The sequence below is a fragment of the Rhamphochromis sp. 'chilingali' genome, assembly GCF_963969265.1.
Source record: "Rhamphochromis sp. 'chilingali' genome assembly, chromosome: 7".
Classification (NCBI taxonomy): Eukaryota; Metazoa; Chordata; class Actinopteri; order Cichliformes; family Cichlidae; genus Rhamphochromis; species Rhamphochromis sp. 'chilingali'.
The window spans coordinates 1,178,471-1,194,853 of NC_137934.1; the positions used below are offsets into that span (position 1 = coordinate 1,178,471).

General features: G+C 44.2%; 2 protein-coding genes across 5 annotated transcripts; one reads left to right on the top strand and one right to left on the bottom strand.

Annotated features, from left to right (window-relative positions):
- The first annotated feature begins 535 nt into the window (after positions 1-535).
- Positions 536-2,786, top strand: nphs2 (NPHS2 stomatin family member, podocin). Its single transcript, XM_080886678.1, has 7 exons — positions 536-910; positions 1,003-1,106; positions 1,220-1,292; positions 1,707-1,789; positions 1,877-2,136; positions 2,358-2,436; positions 2,556-2,786. The coding sequence occupies exons 1-7, from the start codon at positions 622-624 to the stop codon at positions 2,754-2,756; spliced, it is 1,089 nt and encodes a 362-aa protein (XP_080742804.1). The 5' UTR covers positions 536-621; the 3' UTR covers positions 2,757-2,786.
- Positions 2,787-2,855: 69 nt separating this feature from the next.
- On the bottom strand, positions 2,856-16,243 carry axdnd1 (axonemal dynein light chain domain containing 1). Of its 4 annotated transcripts, XR_013972160.1 has the most exons (25): positions 15,885-16,236; positions 12,454-12,608; positions 12,271-12,374; positions 12,062-12,155; positions 11,866-11,951; positions 11,712-11,768; positions 11,436-11,544; positions 10,957-11,078; positions 10,633-10,773; positions 10,361-10,465; positions 10,125-10,245; positions 8,481-8,582; positions 8,237-8,403; positions 8,076-8,145; positions 7,726-7,960; positions 7,458-7,659; positions 7,015-7,108; positions 6,639-6,832; positions 6,367-6,451; positions 6,128-6,271; positions 4,495-4,596; positions 4,305-4,396; positions 3,705-3,844; positions 3,343-3,617; positions 2,856-3,142 (listed from the first exon to the last, which is right to left on the bottom strand). XR_013972160.1 is itself a non-coding variant. In XM_080886676.1 (24 exons), exons 1-24 carry the CDS (start codon positions 15,952-15,954, stop codon positions 3,502-3,504), a joined length of 2,907 nt encoding a protein of 968 aa, XP_080742802.1. In that variant the 5' UTR covers positions 15,955-16,236; the 3' UTR covers positions 2,856-3,501. The 4 variants fall into 4 exon arrangements, 2 of the variants coding, with proteins under 2 accessions (XP_080742802.1, XP_080742803.1); XM_080886676.1 differs by having other exon boundaries at positions 2,856-3,617; XM_080886677.1 differs by lacking the exon at positions 15,885-16,236 and adding an exon at positions 12,943-15,866 and having other exon boundaries at positions 2,857-3,617.
- Positions 16,244-16,383: the final 140 nt, after the last annotated feature.

Here is a 16,383-nt window from a genome sequence, read left to right on the forward strand (position 1 = left end):
GCCACACATTAATTAGTGGAGTCTTAGTGGTCCATAAACAAACATGTAACATGTATAGAAAAAATTTCTTTTATCTTTTTTATCTCCAGAGGAAAATGTGTGGATTTAAAAAAGTCAAACCCTTGATGCTGCATCAGTTTTATCATTTTATAACTTGAATAGAATTTTTGCTAAAGCATTTGTTCTTATTTATGTTTTTCAAGTTGTTATTTTTGTAGTTTATCTCGAATTAATTTCATTCTTGCTGCTGTAACATGTGAAATTCCCCAGTGTGGGATTAATAAATCCTGTCTGTCTTTAATGGGCCCTCTATGGAAAAAAGGGAGATAAAAGGGAGAGTTGGATGGTCTTACTGGCAAAGCAAAGGTTTACTGGCATACAATTTAAAAAAGACTGTGGTAAGGACACCCCTCACTGTTGTCCTGTACTCCCACGCTCCCAGCTTTAATTACAGGGACAGACTCTGTCCCATCTCCACAGTAGACAGCAGTACTACTGATCAGTCATCCAGCGAGAGGGGAAGCATCTCCCAGTAATCACAAAATTGATTTTTCTTTAACCTGGAAAAAGAGAAAACAAGGAAGAAATCCCTCCAATTTTTCTGCAGAGCATGCAGCCAGCATGGAGAAGTCCTCCAATCACCCACCAAGATCCAGAATGACGGCCAGGAAGGAGAGGGACAGGGGAGCCTCAGAGGCTCCAAGGAGGAATCCTCAGAGGAAGCCGAAGGTGGAGCAGCTCTCTGAAGCATCATCGGTGAGGAAAGAGAAGCTGGGGACGCATGTGGAGAAGATGGAGCAAGAGACAGAAGTGAAGGTGAAATCAACGGTGGTGGATATAGACAGTGTGAGAGATAATGAAGTCAAGGATGAGAATGTGGGGCTCCTGGAAGCAGCAGAGCAGGATGACAGTGAGTCAAAGTGTTTTTATTTTTTAAATATATGTTTTTCATATCTGCAAGTGTGATGAGACGTCTTCATGAAAGACTGCTGATCTTTTCAGGTCTGAAGCATAAGAAGCTGGGAGTCTGTGAGTGGCTGCTGATGGTCTTTGTCTTGGCTCTGGTTCTCCTCTTCTTCCCTCTTTCCATCTGGTTCTGCGTCAAAGTACGGACTAAACCTCTGATCCTACAAAGATCTGACATGTCTTTAGAAGATAGGCTGACCGCTTTGTGTTGAATATCAAACTGACACTTGAGCAACCACATGTTGATTCACAGGTAGTGAGGGAACACGAAAGAGCTGTGATCTTCAGACTGGGTCACCTACTGCGTGGAAAACCCAGAGGACCAGGTCGGCCCAGATTTCATTCTTATTTTTTATTTATACTTTATTTTTATCTATTTATGGAAAGATCAACATGCAAGGAGTGGAGGTAGTAAGGGAGTGAATTTAAATACCTGGGCTTTACCATTCAAAGCAACGGGCAGTGCACAAGAGAAATGGAGACGAGAGAGCGGACGGTGGATAGGTGGTGATGAGTTTAATGGTTGGAAGACCGCAGTGAGACGATGCCGCTGACAAGACGACAAGAGGTGGAGCTGAGGATGCTAAGATTTTCATTAGGAGCTACCAGGAAGGATAAGATTAGAAATGTGTGCTTCCAGACAGCAGCCTGTGTGAGGGTCGATAACGTATTATGAATCGCAGCTCATGAGAAGCCTCACTGTGACACCCACTGTCCCCTGTGTCTTTCTTCCTCTTCAGGCCTTTTTTTCCACCTCCCACTTCTCGACGTGTGTCACAAAGTTGACATCCGACTGAAGATGTTGAAGGTTCCTCCTCACGTGGTACAGAAATAGACACGCACTGCATCACATATTTAAATATTCCCGTTTGGAATTGCGACGTGTGTGTTCTCATATGTTTGTACGCAGGTGGTGACAAAGGACTTGGTGAGGCCGGAGCTGAGCGCGGTGTGTTATTACCAGATAGAGAACGTGGCACTGTGCAGCTCAGCTGTATCCAGTCTGACCGCAGTGCTGCAGAGTCTGGTCCAGGCTGCAGTCAGAGACGTTCTGGCCCAGCAAACATTCAGCCACGTCCTGCTGCACAGGCGGAAGATCGGGGAGCAGATACAAGCAACGGTCGACTCCTTCGCTTGTCGCTGGGGCGTCAGGGTGGAGAGGGCAGACATGTAAGACCAACATCATTTCTCCTTCCTCTGTAATTCATCTTTTTTTAAATGCGCCTCCTTCACTGCAGATGTTCATTAACTGGAAGTCAAGGCTGAGCCAAAGCAAAGCAGCTTTAGCTTTATTTTGGCAGAATCTAAAGAAATACTAACTTGCACAATGAAAACGCATCACTTGTTGGAAGAGCACGGCTGACCAGGCTGGGTTGCGCTTGTGTTGTCAGAGACGAGCTCAGTTTTCCTGCGGAGCTGCAGCAGAGCCTGGCTGCCGCTGCCGAGGCCAAGAGACAGCAGCAGATCAAAGTAAGTGCTCACATCGGTTTCTGTAAAACAGCAACTTTGAACCTGTGTGCTCCAAACTTCTGTCTCTACTCTCCACAACATTAGCGATGAAAACATCCACGAGCCGTTCTCTTCTACAGGTGAAGGCAGCAGAAAGTGAGATGGCTGCCTGGGATGGATTTCGGGCTTCCCTCCGTCACCTTCAACCTGCCTTGGTCCTGCCTTTCCCTCCGAGCCTCAACTCCGACGTGTCACCCCTACCTCCCCCTCCTCCCCCGTGCGTGGAGGGGGACGGCGGGATGTCACCTGAGGAGCCAGACACAGACTCGCCAATGATGTGAAGCTTTATTCATGTTAAACTCAGGTGAACTCTTGCTGCATTTAAACTGGTGATTTCCATGTGTAGAAAAGAAAGAGGCAAACACAGCATAAAGGAACATAGCTTTTAGTCCTCAAATGTGTTCTTTAATGTCTTAACTGCAAATAATCAAACTGTAAAATGTGCAATCAAATCAGAGTTCAGTCAGTACAACAAAGGAGTGTTACTTCATGCAACAGGAAACACACAAATCTTTATTTTCAGAAGGATGCAGAAATAAATGTGCCTTCATCCACACTTGAAACACATATCATAGGATTAAACTAAGCCACAGGAAGCCTCTAAATGATATCATGCTCAAGTGCTATTTGTCTTCTTCATGTAGTCCAGGGGTGTCCAATTCGGGGCCTCGAGGGCCGGTGTCCTGCAGGTTTTAGATCTCAACCTGGGTCGACACACCTGAATCACAGGATGAGTTTATTAGCAGGCCTCTGGAGAACTTCAAGACATGTTGAGGAGGTCATTTAGACATTTAAATCAGCTGTGTTGCATCAAGGACCAATCTAAAACCTGCAGGACACCGGCCCTCGAGGCCTGGAGTTGGACACCCCGATCATCAGCCTGGGAATAAACACTCAAAAACTGGGTACCATCGATGGTCAGTGATGTTTTTATGTGTCTGTTAAACTTCCCTCCTGTTCACATGTAAACCAAAAAAGTATTTAACACTGTTTAAAATAAATAAGCAGAGACGTCCGATGGTCCGATCAGCATTTCTTGGTCTTTCTGCTGCTGCTCGTTGGTTTGACTGCGGTTGCCGTTTTCTTCGGAGGAGTTGGTGTTGTTTCTGGCTGCGGTGAAGGCGGCGGTGTTTTGTTTTTTTCTGAAACATGAACCAGTAAAGACATGAACCACCTCGATGCGTATGTGCTGTGTCACTGTCTGGTTTTATCAGCTGGTTAATCTGCACCTTCAGTACTGTGGGGCTCCACACTGGGGCGACCCTGCAGTTGTCTCTCCAGGTCTTTAATCTTCTTCAGTGCTTCCTGCAGAGCCTCCTCGGCTTTGAGGGCTCGCTTCTCCGCAATCTGCACTCGCACCTCAGAATCACTAAAGAGGGGCGGTAAGGGAAAGTAAGCCGATGGATGGATGCATGTGTAGACTGATGGATGGATGTTTTATAGTTTATAGCAATAGTTTAAAGTAGTGCTTTCAAAAAATTGTGTAAAAAGATACAGTATTGGGCAGAGGTCTTGAGGCACCCCTCATTTCGTTAAATTTTTCTTCCAAGGAGCCAGATTTTTATAATTATTATTATAATTTTGTTTAACCAGATACTTTATACTTCAACAGGGCCTGAACGCTCACGGGGAAGCTTTCTTTTCATTTCTGAGCAGTTCAGGAATAGTTGTGTGGGATTCCTGGACTTTTACAGAGTATCGTGTGCATTTATATGAAAACAGCAGAGAGAGGTTACAATGAAGAAGACTAATTCCTGAAAATAAAGACTATTTTCAGGAATATCCATGAAACACAATTCATCCAAACATTATTTAGAAAATGAACTCACTGCAGTTCTTGCTGCAGTAATCCTACTGTGGTCAGATCCTTGAAAGCGTTCTGGTTATCGTCTGTCACCGGAGACACGACCAGCTCGCCCGTCTGACAGACACAGAGGTGGTTACAGGTACAGACACACGGGCTGTTCAGCTCAATGCAAACTGACAACAACATAAAAATGTATACTTCAATTGTCTGACCCTGTCTAGCTGGACACTGCACGCTCCAAGCTTCCTCTGTGCAACGTTTCCATCATAATTGATCAGATTCAGCACAGCGCTCTCACAAACAGTTTGCTCCCCCTACAGGACAAAAACAACATTTTTAGTCATCCTGCTTAACACGATTCTATTATAACCTCCTAGGACCTGGCGTCCACATGTGTGGACGTCACATTTTGGGTTATTTAGACCAAAATACTCAATTTTGCTCTACATGGGCCTGATATCCACTTACGAGGACGTTATACTGCTACTGTTCTATCAAAGTTTTAAATGAATATCCTCATATGTGGCTCTGATTTTTCTTTAAAAAAAAAAAAAGGTTAAAAAAAAAATCTGGTAATTCTTTGTTTTTACATTCATCGGGCCCCAATCAGCCCAAATATCAAAGAAAAATTAAAAATGCATGTCGTGGAAGAGTTCAGGGCTTAGGAGGTTAAAGGTTCGTAAAACTCCTTAAATTCCACAAGTGTCAATTTAATTCACTCATTTTGTGTCACACAAAGCTCCATAATCTTGCTATTAACGCTCCAGTTGACAAAACTCTTATGTTTCGTGTCTTTTAACAGCCAAGAAATTTTCTTTGTCTGAAATGTCTTTTTGTCAGCAAATAAGAATGAATGCTTAACCCCGAACCCTGACACCAAAACCACATTTTGAGTCTGAAAAATGCTTTCAAACTCGTGGGGACCGCGGTTTTGTCCCCATAAGGACGGGGACACACACACACACACACACACACACACACACACACACACACACACACACACACACACACACTCTCTATAATAATAAATAATACCTTTTTGTACTTCACCCACCTGTGACACCAGTTGCTCCACAACATTGACTTTTGCACATGAAGAACATTATTCTCTCTGTATATTTATTTGCTAAAGTAACATTGCTACACTTACTATCCCGGCTTTGTGTAAGCGTTATATTGCTGGCAAATTAAAGCAAACACTCACGTGTTTCTTTATATTTTATTATGTTGCAGGATTAACTCATGTGTACATACTTACATTGTTTCTTTGTTTTCAGTCTTCATGTAGGTCAGCTGTGGGAAAGACCCGCCCAGCATTTCCTGATTTTTAAAGTGCTGATGATGTCATGTCTGACATCAGCAGGTTAAACCAGGAGGAGGGTTTTTATGTAGGAATGCTTCCTTTTGTTTGTGTCAGGATGCAAAGGGATTTGTTGCTTATTGTTTCTTACATGGAGCCGTTTAGTTGTGTAAATGTGTTAATGTGGGGAGCTTCATGTAATTCTCAGTCATTTGTGTTGAGCTCCAGCTGGTGGTGCTGGCTAAACTAACTGAAGGTAAACTGGCAGCTCGGTCAGTCTCTGCTTGATGCAGGTGAGGGAGGAGAGGTGAGCTGTGTCACTGACTCCATGTGGGTTTTGAGTTTTGTTAAATAAGTTAATCTAAGGTGAGTTTTGTTAAGTTTCACATATGATGGAGGTCACAGTAAATAAATTGCTCATCTCCTCCAAAACGTCTGTGGAGTCAGCTCACTTACCACCTTCCTTGATGCTCCAGTCAGACTACTTCACAGATCCCAAAAAATCTAGCAAACGTGTGCGAGCTCTATTGGAGTTGAATCCTCACCACAGCCTCCGCACCGTCTGCTGGACAGTCCAAGACGCCACTGCTGGAAACAGGTGCAGGCGGCGTGACGGGCAGCTCCACGGGAGCGCCTTTAACACCTGTGAGCAGTATCCTGCAGGTCTCCACCCAATCACCACACTCCCTCTGAGGACACCAATCACAGTTGACATTGCAAAACTATTACTGACCCCACCCCAATGTTACAAGTGATAGTGTATGTGTGCCAGAGGTGTGTTTACCTGCAGCTTTTTGAACTCGTTCATCTCATTCTGAGCCTGAGCTGACAGCGTGTTCAGGTGCTCCTCCAGGACCAGGCTGCACGAACTAAACAACATTTTCAGATGAGTTTGACAACCTGTTTCCTTCCTCGCTCGCTGTTTAAATGTAAAGTTAGTCCAACGTTTAAAAGTACGTAACCTGCTCGAGTCGGTTCGTGTGTTGTTATTTTACTGTTAAAGAGATTTATTTTATCACACAGTTACTGTAAAATATTTACAACAGCTTCTGGTACCTCGTGATGTAGCTGGACAAGCGATCCAGCTTCTCAGCCAGCATCTGGGCATCCTCATCCAGAGTTTCCTGTGAAATTTCTGGAATGTACCGGTGGGGTTCTTCTTCTTGGTTTTCCTCCTCGCTGTGGTTGGGAACCACAAGGAGTAAGAGCTCTAACATCCACCGAGTCTGAGCCACGTGAGCAGATCTGATCTGGTAGCAAAGAAAACATCCAGACTCAAAGAAGCCAAAACTCAGATCGTCTCCTAAAAACAGCCGCTGTGCCTGAGCACCGTATTCATGGGGCTCACGTGTTAGTTCCAATTTAACACAAATACACTCAAAAGACAGCAGAATATGTAAATATGGTGTTACTGAGCATGCCCGGTACTCACTTCTTCATGGAGCCTAAAGTTCTCCCCCTCAGTGAAGTCAGACAGGTTGGTTACAAACGCCTGGATTTTGTCAAACAGCTTTTCTGCCTCTGCGCTGTTTTAACAAACACGCACAAAGAAGCATTTCAGAACCGCCGTAAACGACTCCAAGTGTTTGAATTTCAGCATGAAAACAGATCAGGCTGAATTTTTCTACAAGTTCAATTTGTTTCCCTCTATCTGCCAAACTGCAAAACATCTGCAATAAATGAATAAAAAACAATGCTCATTTTAAAATTCTGTTAATTTGTCTAATTCACTTTGAGAAAATGGGGACTGTGTGTAAAACTGTAATTCTTAGAGCGTTGATGCAAAATCACATCTCGATTGCTTGAGTTAAAATCCAGCAAAAGTACAAAAACTGTCTTTCTCAAAGTTAGTTTGTGTTATGGACCCGCACTCACCAAGTATCCGGTTTATTGTTGTCCGTTTTGTTGGAGAAGTGCCGAAAAGCTTCGTCAGCCAAACTCTTCCAGTTGTGCAGCGCTCTCTCCAGCTCTAACCAATCAGAGACGGCCATCTTTTCGGGATCTTCAATCACCGCGGCAAGTTTGGATCCCCGGGACTCCATCAGACCGTGCAGTGACATCACATTTCCATGGAGCCCTGCAACGGCATTGTTCAGCGACGTGGTCTATCCATATTTCAAGAATGATTAAACCATTTTCTCACCATTTTCTCCATCCACTTGAACGTCCAGCTCTCTGAGGAGCTCACACAGCTCTTTGTCCAGTTCTCTCTGGGCGTGCTGGCCTTCAGGAGGTCCCCCGTCAGCTGAAGGGTGTCTTCTAAAGAGCTGCAGGCTCATATTCAGCCATGTTTCCTGGATATTACTGAGTTCACTAAGTGTCTGCTGGCAGTTCAGCTGTTTCTCGCCTTGGTAGTGTTCACACAGCAGTGCTAACATCTAGACAAAACAAATGTTTCCTGGTGTTTAATCATGTGCAGACGGTTTGTTCATCTCCAATTAAAAAAGGAAGATTTTCTAAAACTGTGACAAAGGTGAGACACACAAGCCTTACATTTGACCACTGCTGCAAATCGGCATGAATCTCTTCCACTGATGTTTTATCATATTTGGGTTCAGGAAGCCTTGAGAAAGGAGAAAACGTAGCGTTGGAGAATCACACAGTGACTGTAAGGTGTCAGTGAAAGTTCCAGGGGGCATTTTAACTGCCCTTACTTATTATTTGAGGAGCAGAAGGAAAGCCACTTGTTGATGCCTTGCTGGATGGCACTGATCTGTGCACAGTGGGCATGTTCAGTCTGCTTCAGCTGGGACATGAAAGCAGCCAGCTGCTTCCTCCAGTAGTCTGTGCTCTCCATGATAATGTTAATGCACTCTGTGTCCTGCAGCAGGAGGGTCGCTGTTACAGCCGGAGTCTAACTGAACCAGCAGGGCTATTTATAAAAATAAAGATTTGTACCTTAGATGTGAGAAACAGGATGCAGTGCTCTGCGGTCTTGAACCAGCTTTGCTCACTGATATGCAGCTGACTGACCAGATGCAGCTGCTTCACACTGATCACCTGACAAAAATAAAAAGCTTCATATTACTGCTGTTTCTGACTTTGTATCTTTGAGCAGAAATTTAATTTAAACACTTTAAATATTAGAGTCTGAGTGATAAACGACTTTTAGACCGACATTTGGAGATTTTACTTTCAGACACATGAAACATAAACAGATTTTCATTGCATTTGTTATGTGTAGTTATTTATGAGTCCTTGCTAAGATAATATGACAGCAAAGTTACAAAATCATCTTGAGTCTTGGAATATACGTTTACGTTCTACTCGACTTCTGTGATCAGCTGGTTGTTGTTTCCAAACCAGTGCTGCGAACAGGGGAGCTGCAAAATGCCCTCTGATGGATAAACTGTGCAACACCACCAATAACACTGTGTACAGCAGTTTCTCCCATCCATCCATCTTCTTCTGCTTATCCGAGGCCGGGTCATGGGGGCAACAGCCTAAGCAGAGAAGCCCAGACCTCCCTCTCCCCAGCCACCTCCTCCAGCTTGTTGGGGGAACACACAGGCGTTCTCGGCTGGCCTGGGTCTGCCCCGGGGCCTCCTCCCAGTAGGACATCCTAGGAACACCTCACCCAGGAGGCACCCAGGAGGCATCCTTGTCAGATGCCCGAACCACCTCAGCTGGTTCCTTTCGATGTTGAGGAACAGCGGCTCTACTCTGAGCCCCTCCTAGATGCTGAACTTCTCACCCTATCTCTAAGGGCGAGGCCATCCACCCTTTGGAGGAAGCTCAAAAGGGTGGATGTGTCACGGTTCTGGGTCAGTTTGACCCAGTATTTTGAGTTGTCATGTTTTTGCAGGTTTAGTTTAGTTCCATGTGTCATTTTCTGTCTGTCTCTCTATGTCGAGTCTGCGTCTTTGTGTGATGGTTTCTTGTTCCTGTTTTATTGTGAAGGTCTGCGACTCGTGTGTGTGTGTGTGTGTTCAGTTTTACCTCTGTCTCGTCTGTGTGTATTTAAGTCGCGTCTTCTGTGTTTGTAGTTGCTGGTCCGTCTGTGTGTCCCCCATGTCTCACCCGTGTGTTCTCCCTGCTGTCTCCTCTGCTCGTTCTCATTCTTGTCCAGGTTTGTGCTCTGTAGTTTAGTTGTTTCCAGTCTAGTTTAGTTCGGGCTCCATTTGCTGTTTGTCCATATTTATTTCGTGTTCAATAAACCACCTTCACTTCTCCACTACTGCCTGCGATTGGATCCTCATTTATTATTTTCACACAGCTCTTCTCACCCGCCGTGACAGGATGGCTGAAGCATCTATTCATTACTTTTAAAAAAATCAATCAGGTTTTGTAAATCTATATATATATATAGATATAGATAGCTTGTGTGGTTGGGACATATTGGTTGATATACTGGTATAAGTATTACTATGGATGAAATGCTAAGGGGAAAGCTACATTGAGCATGTTGTGTCCTTTAATTCACTTCCTCTTTTGTTAGCCTTGGAGCTCCACAGAGAGCTGACCATAGAGTTGGTATAACAGTCATGTTTCTCACTCTAAAATGAAAGTAAGACCAGGTCAAATCAAAGACACCTCACACACCTTCAGGGCGAGGCAGAGGGTAAACTGGCTCCAGCAGTCTCTGTCTTCGGTCATGTGGATCAGCTGAGCTTCCAGGCGAGCTCTCTGAAGCTCATACAGCTGATGGTAAGCCTGGACCACACTGTAAAGAGCATAATTCACAACACAAAACTCGTTGACCATCCATCATCAGTAAAACAAGGCTCATAACTCAGGATTTAAATGCATCCAGTCGGTGTAATGATCTCTGGACTAACTTTGAGTCGGTGCGAGTCTGTTTGAGTGCCTCGGCTAGCTGCCAGTGAGCGTGCTCCGCCTGGTGGGAAACAAAAGCATCGTGGTCCCGGATTTTAGAAAGTTCCCTATGAAGACAACGCAGACACACACGTAGCAATGAATACACGCACATTTTCATATCTGCACATCTGTAATCAGCACATTAACATCAAACGTCCGACATATATTATTTGTTCTGGAGCAGCACGTGGTAATATTACTCGTGATCACCCCCCAGTCTGATCGTACGTACACGCTAAGCTGATGAATGGATAACTTGATGTGGTGGATCTCCTCTGTGAGCCGACGATCCAGAGCCCGCTGGGCCACCACCTCGGTGTGCAAAGCCTTCAGGCGCCGCGGGATTCGATCCAGCAGCGACTGGTAGCGCTGTCTGAACAAACACACGGCTGCTGTGACACAGACCCTGCAGAGGTCATTACTGGACCAAGATTTCAGTTTTTACATTTAACTTGAATTATTAACAAAACGCCACTGCAGACTCATGTCTCATTCATATTTTGCTTTTAAGGCTCGTTATGCTTGTGGCCTTTCCTCTGATGTGTGTGCCGCTAACCTGAGTTTGGCAAGCAGCTGTCCTCTCTCGGCACAGCCCACGCTCACCTGCCTGATCAGTTCATGGAAGACAATGTTGTAGATATTTTGCTCAACCTTCACGAGCTCAAGCAGACCCTCCAGCTGGAAGACAAGTCATTGTGCGGCTTCTCACACTCTACACGATCGGATATTCCAAGCAGCACCACAAATTCTGACTTTTCTGTGTTTTATACTCAAATCTCTAAATCTATTACACTTATGATGGCAATGTTAACAAAAGATCAGTCGGCAGCAGGAGGACACAGAAAGATTTAGAACAGAGCAGACATCAGACACGACACCCGAGGTGAAGGTGGGCTGTAAATGTGCAGATTTGCAGCTGCAGGCTGAAGCAACTGAAATATCAATATTTTCCAGGATCGCCTGATATTTTCCGAGGTTTGGTCCATTTTTCCACGTAAAGGCTGCATGACTACATATGTTTCTCTGCCTGCCTACTTGTGAAAGCTCAGCCAGCTCCTCGCTCTGCTCATCCACTCCAGCCTTCTCCAGCATGTCATCCATCATCCCCATCAGCTGGACCGCTTCCAGCCTCCCACTGGGCCTCCTGGACACGAAAACATACAGAAATGTGTAATATTACACATTTAAACGCTCCCTTAACCCTGGTCTTGCCAAGCACCGCCTACTTCATGGCACACAGCAGGACAACTTCTTCTACTACATCACTTAAGGTTAATTATGAATGAGAGGAATTCATATCTGTGAACTCACAGTGAAGGGAGGACCCGCAGCCTCTGCTCTTCATCCCTCAGCTGCACTGTGAATGCACTGTGGAAGAGACGCGTTAAAGTTGTGCTTTAAACACGATCACAGCATCAGACACACGGCGATAATCGACAGACAGACTGAACACAGTGAAGCTCACTCCTCGTAGAACTCGAGGCTCCGTAGTCCTTTATTTTTCACTATGTGAAATTCTTCCGGGATAAAACTGTCGGAGACGCACGAGTTCTGAAAGACAAAGCGGCCGCGATCATCACCTCGCGCCGTGCATGTGTGCACACGCTCACATGGACAGCAGCAAACAGGTATATGCACACACAGAGAAACAGGCGGCTCACCTGCGCGCCACCAACGACCTGCTTTTCACTAACTGGTGGGAGGAGTGTTGTCTTCTTTCTGGTTACCATGGCGTCACACAGGAAAGAAATATCCCTATAAGGACACCATCCATGAAGAAAGGAGTAAATATATGTGGATGAGAAACTGAGCACTAAATACTGACATAATAAAACATCATCAGCTCCACGTTTGCAGGAACCTGACTGACCTGCCAGCTCCTGTCAGGGATGTTGGCTGCTCCAGAAAGTGTTTGTATTTCTTGCGTCCGAGTGGATGATGCCAGACTGCATCAGGGCGTCTGATTCCATAGCTCTAGATACAAAGTCAGTCCAGGTTGTTTTATATCAGCTGTTGTGTGGTCATGTAGACGTAGAAGAGGGTTTGATGCTACCTCGCAGTGTCGGTCGTGTGCAGATTGCCCCGGTGTTCTCCTCTTGCACACAGTGGAGGTTAGACTGAGCAGAAGTTCGTGTGGGACGATCTGCCCTCTGACAGCGGGCTGCGTCTTGGTGCTCTCCACCGGGACCTGAAAATTCAGCTCTGCCACTGAGAAAGATCAAAACCCATCAGAACAGCTTAATAACTCAGACCTGATTTTAGGGGACATTAGGTTTCACTGTTAGATGTCTACGTGCATAATAAAGCTTCTGGATTTTCTTGCATCACGCACAAAGAACAAGGAGACATCAGCTTTCTTTGGCTTTGTCACAAGTTAGGAAAAAAAGTTTAAAACAACAAGTACTGTGCAGAAGTCTTTAGTGACCCCTAATTTCCTGATATTTTGCTGGAAGAATAAGTTCAGTTATTTACTGAAATGTGCAAAAATACATGGAATCACTGTCATGCTGAAAAACGAAGCTGTTGCCAATCAGATCCATACTGTGTCACACGGTGGATCAAACTCTGACAGCACTTTGTTGCATAGATAACTCCATCAGTGTCGACAAGACCAGCGTTTCAGCCAGTACACCATCACCACGAGCTCCACCATGTTTTACAGATGGATGTAGACACTGCTGTGCATCTCCCCTGACCTCCTCTGTACATACTGATGAAGGTTTGAATAAAAAGTTTCAAATCTGAATTCACAAAACTGTCATGTCCTGTGTGCTGCAGGCAGGAGGAACGAAGGAGCCAAAATGCAGACTCAAAGACAGCTTTATTGCAGAACGCTAGGAAAAGCAGGAAAACGCAGCGCTGGACAGAAGAAAGCAAAGGGCTTAAATACACGAGGAGTGACAAGGGAACAGGAAACACAGCTGGGACTAAGATGGGGTGCCTTCAAAGTAAGAGAAGCAAGTAAATCCGTTGGGCATCTTTCTTTGCCTTTAGACAACAATTCTGATGGCAAAAGAGCCAAACGGGACAGGCAAAAAAAGAAAAAGAAAGAAAGAAAAAAAAGTAAGAGAAGCAAAACAGAACATGGTGTACACAGACAGGAGACTACCAAAGTAAAACAGGAAGTAATGGGAACACACAAACACACAGAGACATGACTGCAGAAAACAGGCAACTAGACAAACATGAAGACAATGCAGCAAATGCTGGGGAGGAAACACGCAGGGGTAAGACGAGACCAAACATGAACAGGACCAAATACTCAGACAAGCAAAACTAGAAGCACTAAATAAAGTTAGAAGTATAAGCAGACGAAACTAGGAAATAAAAGACACACAGAGAACACGATGAAATAAAGAAGAATAAAAGGACCAAAAACACAAAACACTCCTTTAGATCTTCTCCACTGATTTTCACTCCACTATTTTGGCCTCAGCCATTTGTTGACATCCACCCTTCCATCCATATTCCTCGTGTTCAATACAGACCTTCAAAAAGCTTGGAGAACTATCGCTCAATTCCACCTTAAATAATTACAAGAAAGTCTGGCTCTTTGGTAGCAAAATATAAAGAAGCAAGGAGTGACTGAAGCCTTTTGCACAGTACGCATCAACTACCTGTACTTTAATCCTGCACAGTGTGTGATCAAAGCCATTTATTTAATGTCGTCAGACAGAATTTGCAAAAAAACTAACAAGTTGAATTTTATGAAACTTGGTAATAAATGCATGGACGAGGGAAGGGCTCATTAAATGTTGTGCACATCTGCACTGTTATAGTTATACTGGGAGAGAAGAGCCTTTAGGGAACATAACTGGTCCTGAGTCTGTGTCCCAGTGTTTTGTGTTGAATTATAAATAGTCTTTGATTTCATTATTATTTATCATTTTCAGTGTCTTGGTTTCTGCGTCTGTGCTCTTCTTGTGCTCCATGTTCCCCGTGTCTCCCCAGTCAGTCAAGTCCGTGTCTTTGTGAGTGCGTCCTGCTTCCTGTTTTACTTTGACAGTCTCGTGTGCTGTGTTAGCTGCTGTGCTGTGTCTCATTCCCTCATTATCTCTCTGCGTATTTAAGCCCTTCGTCTTCCTCTGTTCGTTGCCGCATCGTCGGCGTGTCATCCGTGACATTTCCCATGTTCCGTGTGTCAGGTCTTTAGTTTCTTTGTACTTGTTTCCTCCCTGTGTAGCTTGTGTTAGTTTGTATTCCTGCGTTTTTGGGTCCTGTCTCTCTTCACTGCACAATAATGACACCAGTAATAAAATAAAATAAAGTAAAATATAAAGTATCACAAACCTTGGCACCCTTGTTAGTGTTGGTGTAACATGTTAGTCACACTAAAGTTTAAAAAAATAAAGCATGAATAAAAGTACTGACTTTTATTTATTATTGCAAAAGGTGGTGCAGGCCTGCAGACAGCTCCAAGACAAAGGGATTGTGTGCGACCAGAGATGGACAATAACACGTAATCCGATTACTTTTTCAAGCAACTAGTAAAGTAAGGGATTACTGTTGCAAAAAGTAATTAGATTACTGTTACTTTCCTGTAAGCACGCTGCGTTACTAAACCATGATGTCGTTTGTGAGCGTCTCATGACAGTGACGTTCGTGGCAGCGACAGACATGTGCAGATCAACAATGGATAATATGGCGTGCAGAGAGAGTACGACCATGCAGCGTTTAAAGCATGAAAGTAATCACATTACTTTAAGTTTGATTCTGTAAAAAGTGGCAAAAACATTAGCGTCTGCTGTGCACTCTGCGTGGGAAGAAAACTTCTTTCTACAGCGAAAAATGAAACTTGAAATCTGAGCGAGCAGCGAGCACGCTGCCACGGGAACGTGACATTCACAGAGAAACCCCGGATCCTCCCACTGACATGTCGCTGTGGACAAACCTCCACCCGACAGGACTCAGTGCTGCTGAATCTGTGATTTGATTTATTTTTGCTGTGTTTTACTTGCATCTATTTGAAAGAGTGTAAACACAAAACATTATTTTATTTTATGTGTTGGAATATGCAGGAAATAGATTTAAATGTTAATGAAATTTCTTCGAGTCAAAGACTGTGGCGTATTATTTCATTTTGCTTTTAAAAAGAAGCTTTTTCATTTGATGCCGTTTTAGAAGATGGACCTGAAAGGTCTGCTTTATGACGTATTTGGGTTGTCTCATGTTTTTAAATAGTAGCTAAGAGATAAAGTAACTAATTATTCTTGAAAATAAGTAATCAGTAAAGTAACTGGATTACTTTCTTGGAGAAGTAATTAGTAACTAATTACTATTTTGAAGTAACTTGACCAACACTGTGTGACTGATCCTACTGATGTTAAATGCAAAGCTCTGAATGTAGAAACACTAAGTTCATGCGATGCTTTCTTTAAGGCTCTAAACTGAAGCGTGCCTCGGAGGGTTTCGCTTTCTTGGCCCCGACCCACTCGAACAGACGTGGGCAGTAGCTACTGTCACGAGTGTGCCAGTTAGCGTCACCTGCGGTGTCCGGTGTCCGCTCCGGCCTCGACAAACTCGGCGCTGAACTGGCCCTCGTTGATGCGGACATCGTGGAGTCACGGCGGGGACGTTACTCTAACATCTCGGAGACGAGACACGGAAAAGCGAGCGGCCACTTGTGTCCGTTTAACACAGCTGTCTCCTTCGCTCCCCTCAGAGCTTCCCCAACTTCCTGTTTGCGTTGCCTTGGGAACGCGTTCATTGCGCTGGATGTGCGTTTGTAGTTTGAACATTAGAAGTGAAATAAACAGAAATACTTTTATTTATTTGGGGGTGTTTCTACGTTTATTGACGCCTCAGCATCAAAAATGTAAAGATTAAAAAAATATTTCCGAGTTTATTTTTGATTTTCTGTGTTTTAAGAACAGTTTGATTTATTGATCATTTGTCATGAAATAATCGCACCACGTATATAGCTCAACGCTCTATATTAAACTTTAAATAAATAAGTAAAATGTGAAGTCGTTGGCTCGTCATT